Consider the following 20,259-nt stretch of genomic DNA (forward strand, 5'->3'; position numbering starts at 1 on the left):
CATTAAGAGTGGTATTTTCCCCATACATCCTGTGAATAAGTACTAAATGGTGCTAGCTGTCACAAAGCCAGGATAATGTACAGGAAAATGATACTTTGTTTCACCATGTTGTTCTAAAACATATCTGAAGAAAACTTGCAATGTCCCTAAAGCTTGCACCTGGATTCTACTTTTACGACATTAGCTCTAGTTTTACATGTCTTGTGTTTATTGTTTGGAATGGCATTGCAAAACTTCTGAACACTCACTATTACTTATTATTCCAGCTTTACTTATCACTAACTAAATACTGCAGGTCACATCCAGATAGTAAATCCATTGCATAGCAAAGAGGGTATTAATAAAAAAAAAAAATCTTATACGGACAAGCAAATCGACCTGTTATGGGAGTAATGCTGTAATATGTACTGCAGATAAACTGCTTGGTAATAAAAAAAAAAGTTAACTATTGTAGTAATGCTCAGTTTGTTTTTTATCATTAAACTAAGCACATACCTAGGGCAGAGCTCACTCAAGTTCCACCCAAATATCAATACTAAAGCAATTTGTTTCCTTATTAAGAAACTAGGAGCACCTTAGTTTCTGTTTTTTTTTTTTTTTTGCTTATTGTTTTTTTTTTACATTTGCCCAAGTTGGACATAAATAACTTTGAGATCATAATGTTTTCACGGTTGGAGCAAAACACTATTTTTGTCAAACAGTTAATATTAGCTGATCTACTTTTATCAGAATTACTACATAGCAGCCCAGTTTGGAAATTATCCGAAAACATTCCAGCAATGTTAAAATGCTTTACAACATTTCATTTCTGCATTCTGTTGTACTCAAAGGCCTATTATTATTACATATTGATTGTACATATATTGTGCCTATAAAGCATAGTAAAAAAATGGCCCCACCTCAGTGTTACCAATTAGCAGTTCTCGTGACTTTGACAAGTTGACTTTGATTTTCACAATCTTAATTTGGCAGCAGCCCTTTTCAGTTTTATTCTGCATATTCATTTCTATTCATTTCTATTATCTGGAAATTATTACTTGTATACTACTGGTATCATACTTGTTCCTATTCATAGCAAGATGGTTGGACTATTGTGTGATTGATCAACAAGGGAAAAATAACATCTTACCTAGAGACGTTGGCCTGGCTGTCTTAGGAGATGCTCTCTTTGGTGAAGACTCTGGATGTGGAGCCACAGGCTGTACAGGTCTGGTTTGTTTAGCTGCTAACTTTTTTAAGCTTGCTTGTCTCTTTTCAAACATTTCTTGGACATCTGCCAACTTTTGAAGTACTTTCTGAACACTTGCCTGGAGAAATAGACAAGTTGAACATCAACCATTATTTAAACAACATACAATAATTCTAATTAAACCCCCCCCCCCCCTCATAATACACCTTTACCCCAGCCACCTTTCTAAAGCTGCCAGCTTTCAAAAAAAGTTAAATAATTTACTCACTTAAAATAGTGTTCTAGTCTCAAGTTTTTACTTTTCTTCCTTTTACAGGAGGTGGTATGCTTTTTTTGGGTGTCAGCATCACAACCTGCATTACATGAACACTTCCTATTAGTTTTCCAGTGACAGGCTCCTCTTTGAATTAAAAGGGGGAGTCAGTGATGATATCAGGGTCAAAGCAGTTGTGACATCAGAGTGATGCAATCAGTCGAATCAGTCACATCTGCAATGCTGGATTGAAATCCCCCTCAAAATGGTGCATACAGGTTGTGGACGGTGACTTAGAAGGGCATTTATTCTTAACAAGGAAAAAAAATGCACTGTGGGTTACCTGAGGTTAGGAGGAGGCTTATTTTTGCCCAAAGATACATTTTAAAAAGTATTGCAATATCATACTTTATATATAATTTATATACATACACTAACAACAGCATCAAGGATCTTTCAAGTATTTAAACTTGGGCTCCAGGCAAACAGCTAAATCATTTGGTAAAATACTGTAGTAGAATGAAATATGTGATGCGAAATTCAGAGGGTATTATGCATCATGTACCTAAATTTCACCTGGAGAACGGATTATCGGGCCAGGATTTTGCTGCAGTCTTGTGGTTCTTTGGTTAGGATCCAGGCCCAGAGTGTCATGGAAGGAATGGATCAGCCAGGCACTCCATCCTGCTTCCAGGACAGAGCACTTGGCTAATAATAAAAAGGGCACCTGTCTAAAACTAGAGAGAGTTAGAGCCTGAGGTCAGGTGGATAGGATGTGTGTAACCTGTATGCTGGGAGAGCCCAATAGGTCTCCCAAAGTTTAGGTCTGTGGGACCAATAGCTCTGAAGAGTGTAAGAGAGAGAAAGTCAGGGGGATCAATTTGAGCTTTTCTTGTCATGCTGTTATGACTATAATTCCCTGGAAGAAAAAAACAAGGCGACTGCATTCTGTTTGTTTTTGTGAACAAAACCATTCAGAGTGCCTTAATATGGAACTAAAGCCACAGGGAGTGCTTTTGATGCTAATCTTACAAAATACACATATGTAAGCCAATACCTGCAAAAGATTTACTGTAAATTTCTGTCCATCTAGTCCTCAGATTTACATAGCCAGACATCACAGGCAATTTGTGGACCTTTATTAATGCATATAGAAAGACACATTACCTTAGCAGTCTACCGGAAAGTGTATTCCCTCCAGCCTTGGAGAGCTTTAATAAATCAGGCCCTATCTCAGAGTTTGGTTAAAGAGCAGAAAAGACTACTGAAGTCATCTCTTTCCTGTCCTTCTGTCAGTAAGCAGCAGAGCTTGATGGACTTTAAATAATCCACTTCCATTCTCAGTACCTGAGTTATTCTGTGCACAAAGTGCAATTTTGTTGCATTTATCAATAAATTCAATGATTTATCTTAGTCATTTAACTAGATTTATTTGTGTTTTTATATCTGTTTGGAATTCAGACTTAAGGATGCTTTGGAGCTAAGTATTAATGACATACAACAATAGTATTGTCAGAATACCAGTCTGCTAGAAACACTAATCCGTTTCTATGAAGCTATTACTATTCTTGATGCTAATGCATTTTATTTTAATCCAACCAATATTCTATTTACTGTACCACTGCCTGATATCTTTAAAGACATTTTTTTGTACGGAGGTAGTGTAGTTAATCAATGTTCAAGTAAGTTAGGAACTTTATACTCATAGCTGTAAATGTTTAAACTTAGTTATGCATTCCTAATATAATGCACTGTCATAAATTACCCACAGAAAGAAGTAATGCCTGGCTATATACCTTTTCTACTGAATACGTGTCAACTGCAGAAGAAAAGAGTTTTTCTGACTTCCTTATTGTATGCTAGCTGCCTGACTGTTATTAAGACTTTCTTGCTATTCTAGGTCTTTTACCTAAAGCAATTGTGCAGATCCTAAATGTCAAAGCTCTTATCTGCATATTTGTTCTGTGCCAGCAACTCAAAAGCATTGAAAAGTCAATTTTACATGCCAGACAGATAGCCCCAGTGTTTAAACCTGAAAAGTGTTCCTAAATGCTGAACTTCAGGGAGATGTAAACAACACTTAATATCTGTATTTATTAACATACTAATGTATTTTTTTTATTTGCAAGCAGTGCAAGTATCTGTTTGCCTGAAGATTTTCTTTAAGGAACAACTGATGAGTAACAACCACCTAGACAAGGCCCACTAGATAAAGATCATGGAATGCATTAGAAGAGGAGAAAGTTGGGTTGGGGTAGGTGGAAAAATAATAAGGGGATTTTGTATTTAATGTGATAACATGATTAGTATCTATTAAAAGGGTTTACTGATCACAATAGCACACTAGCCATCCTCTCAATGGCCATGTGCAGCATGATTATGGGGATCACTAATTTTATTGACTTTAAATAAATACCTTTTTGAATGGGGTACTTGTTGGGAAGATATTATTTTACAGTGTGTGTGTTGCAGGAATGGGTGAAACTGATAAGACCTCTAAACTGTATGATTTTACCATAATATTTCTACAGAAACGTAATCCTCAAACTTACCTTTAGATCAGACGAGAGGATCATTTCATACTTGTGGTAGAATTCTGTTGTATTGGATAGCTGGTGACCCTTTGAGCGTCCAATGAAATTTTCAATGTCTTGGAGTGCTGACTCTGCTCCATCCTGTGACTGGCACTTATCCACAGCTTGAGAAGCCAATAGATAGATTCCATCTTCACACCACTGGTTAGCCTAAAAATAGTTTTAAGCAAAAAAAAAAAAAAAAAATGTGTTTGCCCTTTGGACATTTCTCTTCACTTCCTCTACATATCGAAACACTGCTACTAGAATAGCAAGCAAGGTAATTCTCCTCAAAGGGTTATCAAACAGCATTAGGAACCCTAAAATAGAATTTATTACAACACTACTTTTTTTCTTTGAAAACCTAGCTGGAGATGTTCTTTACTGTGCTATAAAAACAGTACTATATAGAATTTATAACAAATTAATAAAATTAATATTGTTTGAAACTAAAGAATGGGTACAATACGTACATCCAGGTACTAAAAAGCACACTTAGATCATTCTGCATGGCATTCATACCTTTTCAAGTTGTTGGTGTAATTCCAGTGATTTCCTAAGAATGTCATACTTTTTCTTGGCCTCATTGGTAAAGTCATCACATATACGCCTTAGCTCTATACATTTTGGTCTGATGGAGTCCACAGCATAGTGGTTGTTCTGAATCAGCTGATCCCCATGAAGAGCATGTAATTGGGCTTTTTCCAATAGCTCCTGGCAGGCAATTAAAAGAGAAGAACATAAGTTTTCTGTTTCAATACTTTTTATTGAGTTTTGAATAGTAAACAAGGTATAAGAAGAAATGTCTTCAGTTTTTTTCATTGCTTATAATTGAAAATAGGCACAGAAATCTTCTTAAACAAAGATTTGATAGTCATTGCTTGCTCCATGAATGACAATAGAAACTAAGATACAGAGCAGCCTTGATTAATGCAATCCTAAACAGCCCTGTCCCAGTTAGAAAGTAGGTGCAGGTAAACTGGTACCGTTCATGAACCGTGATGCACCCAGAGGTAGCTAGCAGAATAAAAGCAAAATAAAAGTTTTCAAAAGAAACTGCTTCTTTTATAGAATGTTGAACATCCTGGGGACAGGGGTCATGGCTTTCACAGGACACAGGATGGCGAATAAAGGGTACATTATTCCCTGTTGCTTCTACACCACAGTTTACATGCAAACTGATTCACTTAAATGCCTTTAGACACAAAATATTTGTAATACAAACACAGCAACTGGGTATAGGTTAGGTTTTACAACGCTAGGAATGAGGGCCCAGTATCAGATATACAGTCAATTATACGAAAGCTAGGTAATGTGTAAGTACAGCACTTCCATGTATAAAGAGGTCAAATTATTCCTATATCTGCTTTCATACCTAGAAGGATGGAGCCATATTTAATTAGGCATTATCCAGAGTCAGTATCTACCTCTTAAATTCAGAGGCTGGCTCAGCGATTTTATAGTCTTGTACATTTTGTTGGCTGGCTAGCTCCTAGATGTGTCTTCATACCTGCACCCTGCCGCAGCCAACTTACTCTCAACTTGCAACTTACTACAACACAACAATGTTTGCAGGTTCATCATTGTGTCATTTAGTATTAGTTTATTTTATTTACCAAAAGTCTTTTTTGGGCTAATGCTGCAATGCTAACATACACCCCACAACCTAGAGCATAGTATTCACATCTACATATGTAGAGGATGAACACCAAGGAATATGCAATTAAAATAAATATCAGAATAATACTGTAAAAGAATTATATAATTTCTTTGAACAGTTCCAAAATGTCCTATATGTAAAATTCATATTGTCATGCTTTGCATCATGATAATGGTACAGAATGGGTCAGTTACCTGTCCTTTCTCTTCCAGCTGCTTCAGTTCCTTAAGAAGTTGTTCCACACGTGCCACACTATCTCCAATGTCTTTAAATGCAGCCTGAGTATCCATAAGTACATCCAGAGAAAGCTTTAGCTATGGAAAATCAAACACATTTTTAAATGACCAATGCTCATTTACATGTATTATAAGATTGGAAAAGGAGAATGTTGGTTCAAAATTAGCAGGTACTGAAATCACTTAATACACTCAGCTAAATGTTCTGCATGTTTTCCTTTCAATGGTAAAGCAGCTAATACAAGGAGTTTAGTGTCATACACCCTGCATAATGCTGTGCCCACTCCTACCCCATCCAGTTCATCACATTGAATGCTACCACCACAATGTACACACAGCACAGGTGGTAAAACTCCAAACATATAAGCACACAATTCTTCCTGATTTAGACCTGCTGTTGACTCCACATATGCCTGACTGGCATGGAATGGAAGATTGACAGGTATTTTTTCTACAGTAAGAGGTGTTTTTTACAACATTGCTTTGGGATTATTGGGATATAGAACAAAAACACCGTCATAAAAAACATTTTTTTAATAAAATGGAAAGGTTTTGGAGCCTGGAAAGCCGATTAAAGGGAATTGAAGGAAGAACAAAACCATTAGAAGGGTGCCTCTCTGGGCCTCAGTTCCTCTGAACACCTCATTGGAGCTGTATTGAATCCAATAGAACTATGTCTAAAGGAGTCTAAATTTCTAAGATCTTTAAGTCTGAGAGCCAATCATCCTCCTACATGTCCTATAATATATAATACATAATATTAACTCTGTTGAGCCACTGTCTAATAGGAGGAGAGGAAGAGTTTTTAAAAATCTGGAGGATTTTGATTTTTGCAAAGCCGCTTATTTAAGAATGCTCACTTCTTTTACTTGATGCTAGATAAGTACTGATTGTGTATTGATATAATCGATACGAAGGGTTAGAAAAACACAGGTGTATTTGGAATCTTGTTTTGTTCTTGTGGTTTTGTATGCAATTCATGATGTTTTCATGTTTTGACATCATTCTGTATTTATGCCTACCCTTTTCTTATTTTTAATATATGTTTTATTTGCTTTTTTTTCTTTGTGACCCTGCTTTTTTGTATACTTGCATATGTAAAAACTTGGTGAACTGGTCAGTTTGGTGGCATGCAGATGGCTCATGTCTGGTTTATCCCAGACCGACAGAACCAGAATTAAATTTAAGTCTGAGAAATCAAATAACAGGCATCTTCAAAAAAGATTTTTAATTGCACAGGGTAACATACTTGTGGTTTGTGCTCACCCTACAGAAAAGAGGTTAATCATTTCTTATTACAACTCGGGCTTGTGTAAATATAGTAAAGAAACCTGAATGTGTGACTTTATTGGTAAAAAGCTATGTCAATGTGTTTAAAAAAGATTACTAAGTAGGGGGTTTTGCTATAATTAAAAAACTCCCTGTTAGTAATGGGACAACACTGTTTATAAATAGACCTCCTAATTTGAGCAGTTACCTGCTCACAATATTTAAGAATGTGCACCAAAATTGCCTTTAGAAAGGATGTAAAAATTTGCAATAAAACTTGACCAAGTACTGATATACCTATAGAATGTGGTGATAGCATTATCATTGTAAAATCCTAGAGAAAACATTTGTAGAAGAAAGCTGCCCATCTGTTTCCAAACTTTACAAACAGCCCTGGGTATCCATGGGTTTCATATATGAATAATGGATGAGCTAAATTTACAGACTGTATCCAGAGAGACCGTCAAGGAAGATCAAGGCCATTGCATGAGGACATTTTTACATTTTAAATTGGGAAACTTGAAATAAACAAGGTAAGGCTATGTTCAGACTGCCAGTAAGGTTGTGGTACAGTTACCACCTCCTCATGTGAACCACTGAACCACTGAATTGGGAAAGGTTCTACATCTACATGTGGCAACTACTCACAGTAGCCTAATGAATAGAAGCAGCAATGAGTGATTCATTATCAATCAAGCTGCCAATGTCCAATGTGCAAAGGCTGGTTCATTAAGACCCAATGCTGCAGTAAGAGTGACCAAGTGGCTGCCTGGCCAGCAGAAGCCTGACCCTCCCCTTGAGCAGAGAAAAAGTTGCATTGAAAAGTATTTTCCAATATAAGGTTTATTAGTTGACTGTGCTAAAATTGTCCTACTGTTAAACAAGGAGGCTTTTTTAAAAATAATGTTGAGATTGAGATGATAGTTGGTGTAAATAAAATGCTAAATTGCATTTACCTTGTATATCCTAAAAATATATGTAAACCCTAACAATTAATTTCTTCAATTTCATCAGTTTCTGCTATAAGAAGAGAAGATGACCTCATCATGTGCAGGAAAAAAGATTCATCATATGCAAGAAAAAATTAAATAAAATAAACAACCTTAAAAATGAACAGTACAGATCCTTCAGGTAAGTGGCAAATGACTCATATATTTGTATATACATGTGGCATATGGAGCTGCATCATGCGTTAACATTTATAGAAGCTCGGTAAATAAAAGACAGAGAAAGATAGAGTTTTCAGCGCAAATATAGAAACTATAATTTGTAGTACAAGTTTACTTCTTCTTAAATTGTAGAGACTATACTTATATAGGGGATTCTACTACACTACCCTATTTCCTCTGAACTTTTCAATAGATCATCTCTATTCTGAGGTTTACTTCACTTTTCCTCCAGGATTAAGCCATATTTTGAATTATGTAAGTTTGATCATTATAATTATTCCTACTTTAAATATATTTGGTAACTCTATGATTTGATCCATTACTTATATATGATCTATGTATGTAGTATATCTTTCTAAAAGTTAGTTTTATCTGTTTCTATTTCACGAAATTAATATACTATTGGTGTTACTTTCTAAAATAATTCTACTTTTTGAATGAAATTGGATGAATTAAATGATTTTTGTAATGTTGAACATTGCAGTGTATTGAACCCTTACATTTATATTTGTAAATTTAGATCGCCTAAACCCCGTATGTATACATAGAGAACTTTTTATTGACCTATCACTACCCCTGAGGAAGCCCACTATGGTGAAACGCGTAGGGAACTACGGTTGATATGAATGGGTTCATACCTACTTAACCATTTTGTGGTGATGTATATTTGTTTAATATTAGCTGAAACCTGTATAGTGCCACAGCAAGCCTAAACAAAACTTTGTATGTATTGCAAGAAACTATTGTGACATACAGAGAAAAGGTTTGAATTGTTTTTTGTAACTTTGTGTGAAAATTGATCAAATCCTGTATAGATCATAAGAGAACATTATGACTTAGGGGTAAAAAGGATATAATTCTTTCATAATTTTGTATGTAAACTTGTACTACAAATTATAATTTTTTATATTTGTGCTTATTAAACTCTTATTTAATTACCTTTATATAAACCAGAGTTAGGCACAATCAAAATATATAGATATCCACCACACACTAACTAGCTGAGATGCTAGTTAACGAAGGACAGCTTTTTGTACCAGTGTCATTCTTTGCGGTTTCTGGTTACTAAAAATCATAAAGAGAATACTTATATTGTTATATTCCGTATTTTTCAGACTATAAGGCGCACTTTTTTCCCCAAAAGTGAGGGGAAAATGAGAATGTGTCTTATGGTCCAAATACTGCTGCACAGCAATCTCGCCCACGCTTCCAAGTGGGGCCTGGCAGGTGGCTGCAGTTCCATCTAGCCTGGCATTCCCCCTGCAGCATGGCCGCTCCATTCTGCAGCCAGATCGTACGCACTTGCTAGCAGCGATACTGGGGATGTCTTTCAATGTGAGAAGGTTCCGTGTAGGAGTGGGGATGGAGGCAAAGAGGGCAGTCATTGTAGTGCAATGTTCTCTCTCTCTCAATATTTCTTTACACAACTTGGTTCAGAATATTTTTTTTCTTGTTTTCCTCCTCTAAAACCTGGTTGAGTCTTATGGTCGGGTGCATGTTATGGTCTGAAAAATATGGTACTTCCTAAAATAATCCCCTAACCACTTTTTTTTTCCTCTGGCTTCAGTCTTAGCTTGGCTGAAACATTCTGCTGATGCATACTGATCTGAACATCAGTGCTAAAAAAAAAAGAGACTTAAAATTTCTGCTACATACTGTAACTAACTGCCTATTCGTGTGACCTATGGTCTTGCATGACAAAGCTATAGACGTACATTTATTTATATAGCCTTGCAATAACTTTATATAGTGCTAATAATATGCAAAACATAGTAAATAAAGTGATATGACCAATGAATAACTTACAATTTTATACAGTACATACTGTACATTATAATCACAGCTTATAGTATAGCTACATCCCCAATCCTACCTGGTCAGCATTTTTTAAACATGTAGTAACCACCCATGATGGCACTCACACATAGAATATACAAAATACGCACAAAATGTCATGTCAACTGTGATAACATACCTCCCTGAAATCATGCTCAAAGTGTCGCAGCTGCAAACATTGTTCTAATTTGAGCTGATGACGGCTCCAGAACTGATCAAAAGCCTTTTCTGTTTCATCCAGCTGGGCCAGTAACCTAGAGAAAGCAAAGACAAATTTCTAGGATTCATGTGTGCTCAACAACGAAAATCAACCCATATCAGTTTGATACATGTAAACTGAATGACATTAACAGGTTGTGTTGACGGGCTTTTGCTTGCTTCAAGCAGGAGTTCTTCCTCTGTGTGGTACTTTATTTTACTAAAGTATCACACTGGATATTTAAAGCCCATCTAAACCCAAAACTGAACATGGCAAATACTGTGACAGCCAAAGTTGTGACATACTAAAGTTCCCAGAATACCTGCATTACTGTGTAAACTTTTGTCTATATGAAGAGAAAGGACTTGTATTCACAGGAAAAAGGCGGCAAGCAATTGTACTACCCTCAGTCTATTACCAGGAAATTAAAAAGCAAGAAATGCTATGTGGATAGGTAGCACATATAGATGAGCACAGCTGCACAATGTTAGTTCCAATAATACTTACCAATTTACACTAAAATTATTGGGACCTGAACTTAGAGGCAAACTCCATTTTAGTGTATGGGATGGGTTAGGGGTCAATCTTGTTCTGTTATTTGGGCCGTTTGTACGGCTTACTAGCAAGCTGCTTCTGTCTTCATGGATAGTGTCTCATCCACCCTTTCATTCTTAGCTAATCCAACTCTCTTCCTCTGGTACAACAAAAGGTTGGATGTTGGATTGGATAGATCTAATGAATCTACCAATGGGGATGGATCTATGAATGGGGATGGGTAGTGATGAGGACAACATGATGTCCCAAACACACCTAAGCAAAACTTCTTTATTTTGTTTTTTCATAGTGTAGGGAAAGGATACACCTTCTGCTAGGTTTTTAATGCTGTCCACACCTCTTGTTTACTTTTCCTTGTTTAAAAATTTAGTATGTTATAACAAAAAAAAAAACACTTCAAATTAATTCTTTATTTTATGTCTGACCCTCAGTGCACCTACAATTATGTTTGTAATACGAAATACAGGCTTATTTAATAGATACCAATAATTTTGCCCAAAATGAATTAATAGCAACCAATAAAAGAAACCAGAAATGTAATTAGGATTTTAATTATAAAGATTACTTAAAGAAAAATTATTTTTAAGCAGACTATGGCCAAGGTAGGATGCTCTGTCTGAACCTATTCATATCTTTTTAAACCTTTTAAAACCATACAAGAGCAAAGAAGGGGTGTTGTCCTCTCATATCTCCTCTTCAATGTTGTCTTTGAAAAGTTACGAGTTTCAGGTATCCAGATAAGAAGGATTATATTCTATAAAACGGTGCTGCTTTTGCTGAGGACAGGTGACTTGAAATATGGCATAATAGCTCCTTTGAAAAAGAAGCCAGAAGAATTGGATTACTGATACATGAATAGAAGACCGTTTACAAATCTGCCACGTATACTCACTTTTGACAAAAAAAAAAAAAAAGATTCTAAAAGGTTGCTAGTTTGAAATATTTCTTTTGTTAACAAACAAAATTATAGAACTGATGCTTGTCTTACTCTGGTCATAATGTGTTTTTTTGGTCTAGGAACCATGTACAATCCAAACTACTGACCAAAATTAGAAGTTTGAATGTCAAAAATTGTGATAGGGAAGAATGAATTCAAAAAGATGCAGCAAGGATAGGGTGTAATAATGGGAAAACAGTAACTGAAGAGGATAGTATAAATGCTAAAAGCTCAACAACAACTTTCTTTTGACAGAGTTGAGTGGGCATTTAACCTCTGTTATTAATTGTGTCTCTGTTGGTCACATTTTAAATCATTTCTAAATAGGAAGTTAGGATAAACACTGCAATAACACACTGTTCGATACATTCTGATGTGTAGGAGCCTTGTAGTTTGTTATTCCTGTCGGAAACCTGTTCTGTTCACAATCTTTTGTTTCATTCTTTGACCTGCTGTCACAAGCTGTCTGAGGGACAGGATGGAGGTGAGATTTCTAATTCACAGACAGCACAGAAAAAAATAAAGAAGTATTAATTCATCCAATTTTTTCAAAACTTCAAAAAACTTAAACTTAGTAAGGCTGGAAATGAAGGTTGAAGATCTCTGGATTTTAGTCCCGATGTTTGAATGATTAGGTGGAAGCTCTATAATATTTGATATAAAAACAGAGCAATGCTCTACATAATACTGCAACTAAAAGGGTGTATTGAGCAAATTGGCTTGATAAACATGACAGCTAATTACAGTATCTATTTATCCATAGAGTGTATATTTTTAAAAGCAACTGGGTTAAAGGGCAAAAAATCACTGGGTGATTGAAATGATCAATTCACAGGATATTCACATCTATGTGTTGTGGAACCTTGAAGGACAGTTGCATTTCTCTCTACTGCATTTGCAGTGAAGTGCTATTCAAAATAAGTGGCAACACTGTAATGCATATATTCAGTGCTGTGATTGCTGCAATAAAACTCTGAGTTTTTAATTTAAAAGCTGTGCACTTCGCCGATTAATGCTGCAGGAATTGCGACGGCAGCAGATATTGCATTTCTTCAGGAAACGCATCTAGATGCCTCTGGTAGTTTCACATTTGCGAAACGCCATTATTCCCAAATTTATATGTCCCCCACTAAATGCAAGAAATCTGCTGGAGTGGCAATACTTTTCAAAGTGGGAGTATTTTCAATCAGCCTCTTTTCCACAGCAATATGTTTTATGGCAGGAGATTTTAATCTTACACATACACCCATGCATACCCTTTGCATAGCCTTTCAGGGCGCGTTCGTAAACTGATGAATAATAATGCCCTGTATGATGCATGGAGGGTACAGCATCCGGCAAGGCAAATATATACTTTCTATTCTCTGCCTCATAAAACACATACTTGTTTAAACTATTTTTTGCCAAATTGTTGATGTTTCCTCTAATATAGGTGTGATTTCTTGGTCAGGCCATGCCCCCATTATTTCTACAGTAAAATTGGCCAATATACCCCCCCCCCCCCCTGCAAATGTCATTGACGATTAAACAATTATCTTTTAAAGTATGAACCCTTGAAACAGACTATTCTGGTAGAAATTCAGAGGTACTTTATGGATAATCCAGGCTCAGTGGCACAGACCTCAACATTGTGGGAGGCTCATAAGGCTGTGATAAGGGGGCACTTTATTAAAGAGTCCTCAAGACTTAAACAGAACAAAGAGGCACTTAATTTCCACTTGACCTCTGACCTCAGGGATTTAGAACAATCCATGCAGGTCTCCCTCTCTGTCATACTTCTTCGTAAAATTGTTGATGTACGGAACAAAATTAAGGAGGTAATTCTTGATCGCATTGAAAAGGCTATGGTATACCTGCATCATAGGTTTTATGAAAACCGGAACAAAGCAGATACATTGTTAGCTCGTCAACTTAGAGAAGGAGTAGCTTAGGCAGTCCCCCCTACAGTAAGGGATCAGTTAGGTACTCTCTAATATGATCCTGAAGTCATAGCACAGATATTTGGAGATGATTATACTGATCTATACTCTAAACTTCATGAATCCCAAAGGGCTGGAGGTCAGACGTTACAATCCCACATAGATACCTATTTTGCAAAGTGCTCTCTTCCTCTGCCGAGAATGAAATGATCGAACAACTTAACAGCCCAATCACACAAGAAGAAATCGAGCTAACGATTAAATCCTTACCTTCCAATAAAACACCTGGTCCGGATGGGCTGCCGTATTTATACTACAAGACTTATCGAGAGCAACTGCTTCCCCACCTTCACACACTTTTTAATAGTGTGCTGGAAGGTGAGTTACTCCCACAATCTACACTCCATTCATATATATATCAGTTTTCTTAAAACCAGGTAAAGATCTGACAGATCCAACAAGCTATCGCTCTATAGCTCTACTAATCTCATATTTAAAGATTTTTTACGAGAATACTCGCCACTAGACTTGGGATGTACCTCCCTTCGGTTATACATAAAGATCAGGTGGGCTTTATCTCTTGCAGACAGGCTGGAGACAACACAAGAAGAACAATAGACATAATCATTGCGCTTAATAGGATGGAACAATGGGCGCTCTTATTTAAGGTGCGTACACACTTCCAATTTTTATCGTTCAAAACGAACGACGAACGAATGACGAACGATCGATTGGGCAAAAATCATTCGTAAAAAAAGTAACCAACGACGCCGACGAACGAGGAAAGTCGTTGGAAACGAACGACCGGACCGGCGGATCGGATTGGACGACGATCGTTGAACATCGTTCGTGTGTACGATCGTTCGTTGATCGTCCATGGTCTGAGCATGCGTAATGAACGAACGTTCGTTCACTTTCCTGTCGTGCACATAGTTCCTCTATCGCTCAAACGATCGTATCTATTGTGTGTACAATATCTACGAACGATCGTGTCGTTATCTCTTGTACAGGATCGGTGCTATACGATCCTTCGTAGATATCGTGCAGGATCGTTCGTCGTTGGTTTTCCAACGATAATAATTGGAAGTGTGTACGTAGCTTTAGTCTTGATGCTGAAAAACCGTTTGATCGCCTTAGCTGGCTATTATGTTTAGTGTTCTCTCTCATTATGGTGTCCGGGTTTTTTTTCTTTAGGCTTTACATGCTCTATACAGATGCCCTACAGCGGTGGTTAAGTTTCCACACTTTACTTCCAGGCCTATTAACATACATAATGGCACCCATCGGGTATGCCCGTTATCGCCTCTATTATTAGCCTTATGCATAGAGCCGGTGGCACAGACTATTAGGCAGCACTCGGATATTAAAGGGGTCAATGTCCGGTCAAAATCTTTCAAGATATCCTTGTATGCAGACGATGTACTACTTACCCTCACTAATCCATTAATTACGCTACCCTCTCTCCATATGGTGTTAGATGAATATGGGACTTTGTCTGGATATAAGGTCAATCAAACAAAAACAGAAGCTTTACCGGTTAATTTGGATCAGGCACTGACTGATAGATTACAGGATAATTTCCCATATCGCTGGAGATATTTGAGAGTTCAATTGACCCCCTCATACCAATTGCTCTATAAAGCGAATTATCCACAATTATTCCAGGATATTAAATCACTTCTGAGCAAATGGCGCACTCTCCGTATATCCTTCTTTGAGCGTATTGCCCTTAATAAAATGTCTGTCCCACTAAACCTGCTGTATCATTTTGAAACCTTACTGGTGAATGTACCACGTGCAGCCTTGGGGCACATTCAAGCCAAAGTACTTAACTTCATTTGGAATTATAAACATTACCGTCTTCCCAAATCTGTATTATGTTCCTTGAAAAATAGGGGGAGTTAAGGGGTACCAGATTTTTACAAATAGTTTTTAGCCTTTCATCTTCATGATTGCTTCATGGAAAACTTTATGGGCTTACAACAGATGAACGTAGAAAGAGAAACTTTGGCTTGCACCTGCACATCCTAACTCGATGTTGTGGGGATTCCTGCACTATATACCTGAATCATCCCTATTGGCAGTTCACTAGATGAATTTGGATTTGTAGTAAAGAAAAGTTCTGTCTTGCCTCTCCCAAATCCTTACTAACTTATACCCAAATCCCAGATAGCTTGACTAGGCATATGATTTTTTCCTGGGTTTCTAAAAAGATTTTCTGTTTTGGACATATTCCTAATCCAGTCACCAGGAAGTTATTGCCCTTTGCGGATCTACAATCCAAATTTGAACTACCTACATCGACCATATACAGCTACTTACAAATCTGTAATTTTGGCCGGGCTGTCACTGGAGACTTTATCTTTTCAACCCCCATGTTGTTTGAATGTGTATGTGTAGGTGGTCCATCTCTCAGAGGGCTGATCTCAGAGATTTACCGGATATTGACTACTAAACCTGCGATACCTTTAGTCAAGCATGCCTATATGACTAAATAGGAGTCCATTCTGGGTAGGGAACTCCCTCCGGAGCTGTGGCAGGTTATTTGGGGTAAAGCTCATAGGAGTTCGGTATGTACGTTGTATAGGGAAAATGTATATAAAATTCTTATGCAGCTGTATGTACTATACTCCAGACAGGCCTCATTGCATATATCCATCTTTCAGTAATAGTTGCTGCAGGTGTGATTCTCAAGTAGGCGCCCTGTTTCATATTTTTTGGAACTGTTCGAAGATAGTGCCTTACTGGAGAGGGGTAAATGCTTTGCTCATTAAAATACTGGAAACCTCTATTAGTTTAGATCCGGTGATCCATTTGCTGAATGTCCCCATTACCAAACTTTCTAAATCGAGGATAGCTCTTTTGGCGCATGTTCTTATGGCGGCCAGATGCTTCATCTCGGTACATTGGAAATCACCCACTCCGCCCTCTGTTGCAGAATTGAGGACTTGTGTAGGGGATATTCGGCTGATAGAGCATTTATCTGCTAGGCTCAATAACAAACTGCAGAAATTTGAGGAAAGTTGGGCCCCATGGGATCAAGCAACTGCTACCGGTATTGTATAGTTGCTCATCGGAACCTTAAATACGCTTGGCTGCACTAGTTGTTTACCTAGTGAGATCTTGGATTTTTTTCTGTTCTCGTCTTTTCTTCTTTTTCCTTTCTTTCTTTTTTTTTTTAATTTAATTTTTGCAAAGGCGTTTTATTTGAGAATGCTCATTTTTTTTACTTGATGCTGGAAAAGTACTGGTTGTGTATTGATAAAATCGATACGAAGGGTTAGAAAAACACAGGTGTATTTGTAATTTTGTTTTGTACCTGTGGTTTTGTATTTATTTCATGTTTGTTTTCATGTTTTGATATCATTCTGTATTTTGCGCCTACCTTTCTCTTATTGTTTAATATATGTTTTATTTTTTTTCTCTGTGATCCTGCTTTGTTGTATATATGTATATGTTAAAAACCTTAATAAAAATGAACATTTAAAGAAAAAAAAAAAGCTGTGCACTTGCAGTCAGGAATCCTTATTCATATTTGGTGGATTTGTCCCAAAGTTAAACAGCACTATCAGCTGCAGAAGTGGGGAGTGAGGTATGTTTACTCCAAAAGCATAACTCCCTAGAGAAAAAAAAGGCTGTTACCCTTGCAGTGGAAAGGGGGTACTAATTTCCTGCCAATAAACTATCCTATATAAATAATAAAATATAAATATATAAATAATAATTTTCTCATGCAAGTCCCACCATCATACACACACATTATAGGATTTAGTAGCAGTTGCTTCAGAAGCTATATCACTAGAAGGAGGACCTCCTATGTTTTCTGCTATAAAGAGAAATCACAAGCATGGATTTATTTTTCTTTTAGAGCACGGACACCTATTTAACTTAAACATGTCATAAAAATTTACCTAACTACTTTTATTATACACTAATTTGTAGTTTAGGTTTGTTGGCACGTTAATTTTTTTAGCACCATTTACTTTACTTTGCTTTCTAAATGTTTTTCTGCCAAACTTTTTCCTGGATCCCACACAGCAACTTGTCATCTTAGTACTAAACTTACAGAGGCTAAGGAACCAGACTTATGTGCCTTTTACAAACCTTTCAACAGTGGCCATGTTCTCTAGCTCATCCGGTGTCAGCTTGCAGCCTGGGTCTTTGGACACTGGCTCCTTTATACATGTCAGCAAAGTCCCACCTTGTTGCACAGCTAACTTTAAATCATCCTGGAAGATAAATATCACATTGTTACAAAGGGGTTACTTACTTTGGGTTATACATTGTCTATATAGTAAGTGCAATGGAAAGGTCTATTTGGATTACAGTATACTTGCAATATTCAGGAGTAGAAATTTATTACAAAAACTGTGTTGAGTGAGAGAATTGTGTGCCTGTTGAGTGTTTATACACTTTTAATTCTTTTTTTTTTTTATATTAAACCCTGAAAGTCTACAGCTACAAAAGAAAAAAAATAAATAAACATATTATAATTGTGATGCACTTTTATAATATGTTCAGAATAATAGCAGTATGTTTAAAAAAGTGATTAAAGCTTAAAATCCTTATATTAGCTTTTATTTCTATACACGTAAATGCATTAGGAACACATAACAAATTTATCAAGTTTGTGTTATTCCTTTACCGAAAATGAAGAAAAGGAAGATGCAGTATCTGCATTTGTCTTTACAAACTCAAACATTCCCTGAATAAACTGAAACATATTTCAGGATTTTGCTTTTCTTTGAATCACTAAACTAATATTCTGTGTTGTATGGAGTGGACCAACTTCTGTCACTTGTTAACGGATATTCCAGCCCAGGATGATTGGACTACATTCCACAATTCTTCTGCAATTATTTGGTTTTGCTTCAGAAACAGCATTTTTGATGTCACCCCCACAAGTTTGAGGGGATTGGGCTGGCCACTCCATAACGTCAATCTTCTTGGTCTGGAACCAAAACCAACAAGTCCTCTTCCGGCATAAAGCAACACGACCTCTTCAAGTATTTTGATGTATTCAAACTGATGCATGATCCCTGGTATGTGATAATTAGGCCCAACACCATAGTATGAGAAACATCCTCATATCATGATGCTTGCACTTCTATGCTTCACTATCTTCACAGCGTACTCTGGCTTGAATCCAGTGTTTAGGGGTCATCTGATAAACTGTCTGAGGCCTCTAAACCCAAAAAGACCAATCTTGCTTATATCAGTCCACAAAATGTTGCATCGTTTCTCTTTAGACCAGTCAATGTATTTTTTGGCAAATTGTAACCTCTTCAGCACATGTCATTTTATGAGACTTTGCGGGGGCTTCTTGCAGATTGTTTGGCTTCACATAGGCGTCTTCTAATTGAAACACTACTCTTAGGTAATTTTAGACCTTTGATCATCCTGGATGTGATCATTGGCTGAGTTTTTACCATTTTGGCTATTCTTCTATAAATTTGAATTGCAGTTTTCTGTTTTCTTATACATCTTGCAGGTTTAGTTTCCCATTTTCCTTCTTTCAGAGAGAAATGCACTATGACCAGCATGTGTAACATTTGCTGCTCTACTTAATAGGGGCCATTATTGTCACAGAATTATTGACCTCACCGATTGAGCTCCACACTGCTAGTATTTTGAACAGCCTAATATTCCCTTTTCTTTACTTCCTAATTTACCAGTTTGCCAAAATTAACTAACAACCATGTAAAAAGTCAAGCTATTCTAAAAACATAATATTGGCCATCCTATTACAGTAGTAAACTGATCATCCATAATCATGGTATGTGCATCTACAAATTCTAAGACCAACAGCAGCCTATTTAGTTATTAAAAATATTGCATGTATGTGTAAAACAAATACACACTGATAAAATATGAAAAGTAATTCATAATATGTATTGATGATCCATATATTTGACTTATTATGTAGCTAAATAAAAGTTAGCAATCAGATTTAGGTTTAGGTTTTTCCAAAACTATTCAGCTGGTAGTTCAGATAAATATTCTTTGACTAGTTGCTTGGGTAAAATGCAAATATATACCATATGTGCCATATACGCCATATGCAGTAGTATCTAGAATAAACAGCCTTTAAAGAGTGTAGTTAAAATTCTGATATGGGAAAGCTTCCACTGTCCATAGCAAGCAGAATTAGCTTAATGTAATAGACTGATCAAACTGTTACAATCGGTAAAGTGTCCTGGAAGGCTGGTTGATGTGACTGTGTAAATGGGCATTCGTGTGCTGAAACAATATATACCTGATTCATATTGACTGGTTTGTGCACAGGTACAGTTAAACAATACAGGAGTACAAAGCTAGTCAAATGGGTAATTCATTAGCAGTTTTTAGCGATTTTGTTTTCATAATGAAAATATGATTTATATTTTTTAGTTGTGTATAACAAATTATGAAGGAACACTTGTGTATTGTGAATAGTAAATATTTGTGTGTGTGTGTGTGTGTGT

At 36.5% G+C, this 20,259-nt stretch overlaps 1 protein-coding gene across 1 annotated transcript in view; it reads right to left on the reverse strand.

The window, feature by feature from the left end:
* MCF2L2 (MCF.2 cell line derived transforming sequence-like 2) overlaps positions 1-20,259 on the reverse strand; it is a gene marked incomplete in the record, with an annotated part of 134,440 nt that overhangs the window by 76,969 nt on the left and 37,212 nt on the right. The window contains 6 exon segments of the mRNA XM_072408165.1: positions 1,130-1,307; positions 3,995-4,186; positions 4,538-4,729; positions 5,870-5,989; positions 10,325-10,439; positions 17,900-18,024. Coding sequence (XP_072264266.1) covers positions 1,130-1,307; positions 3,995-4,186; positions 4,538-4,729; positions 5,870-5,989; positions 10,325-10,439; positions 17,900-18,024 — 922 coding nt within the window.

Source organism: Pyxicephalus adspersus, chromosome 4, assembly GCF_032062135.1.
Source record: "Pyxicephalus adspersus chromosome 4, UCB_Pads_2.0, whole genome shotgun sequence".
In the NCBI taxonomy this organism is placed as follows: domain Eukaryota; kingdom Metazoa; phylum Chordata; class Amphibia; order Anura; family Pyxicephalidae; genus Pyxicephalus; species Pyxicephalus adspersus.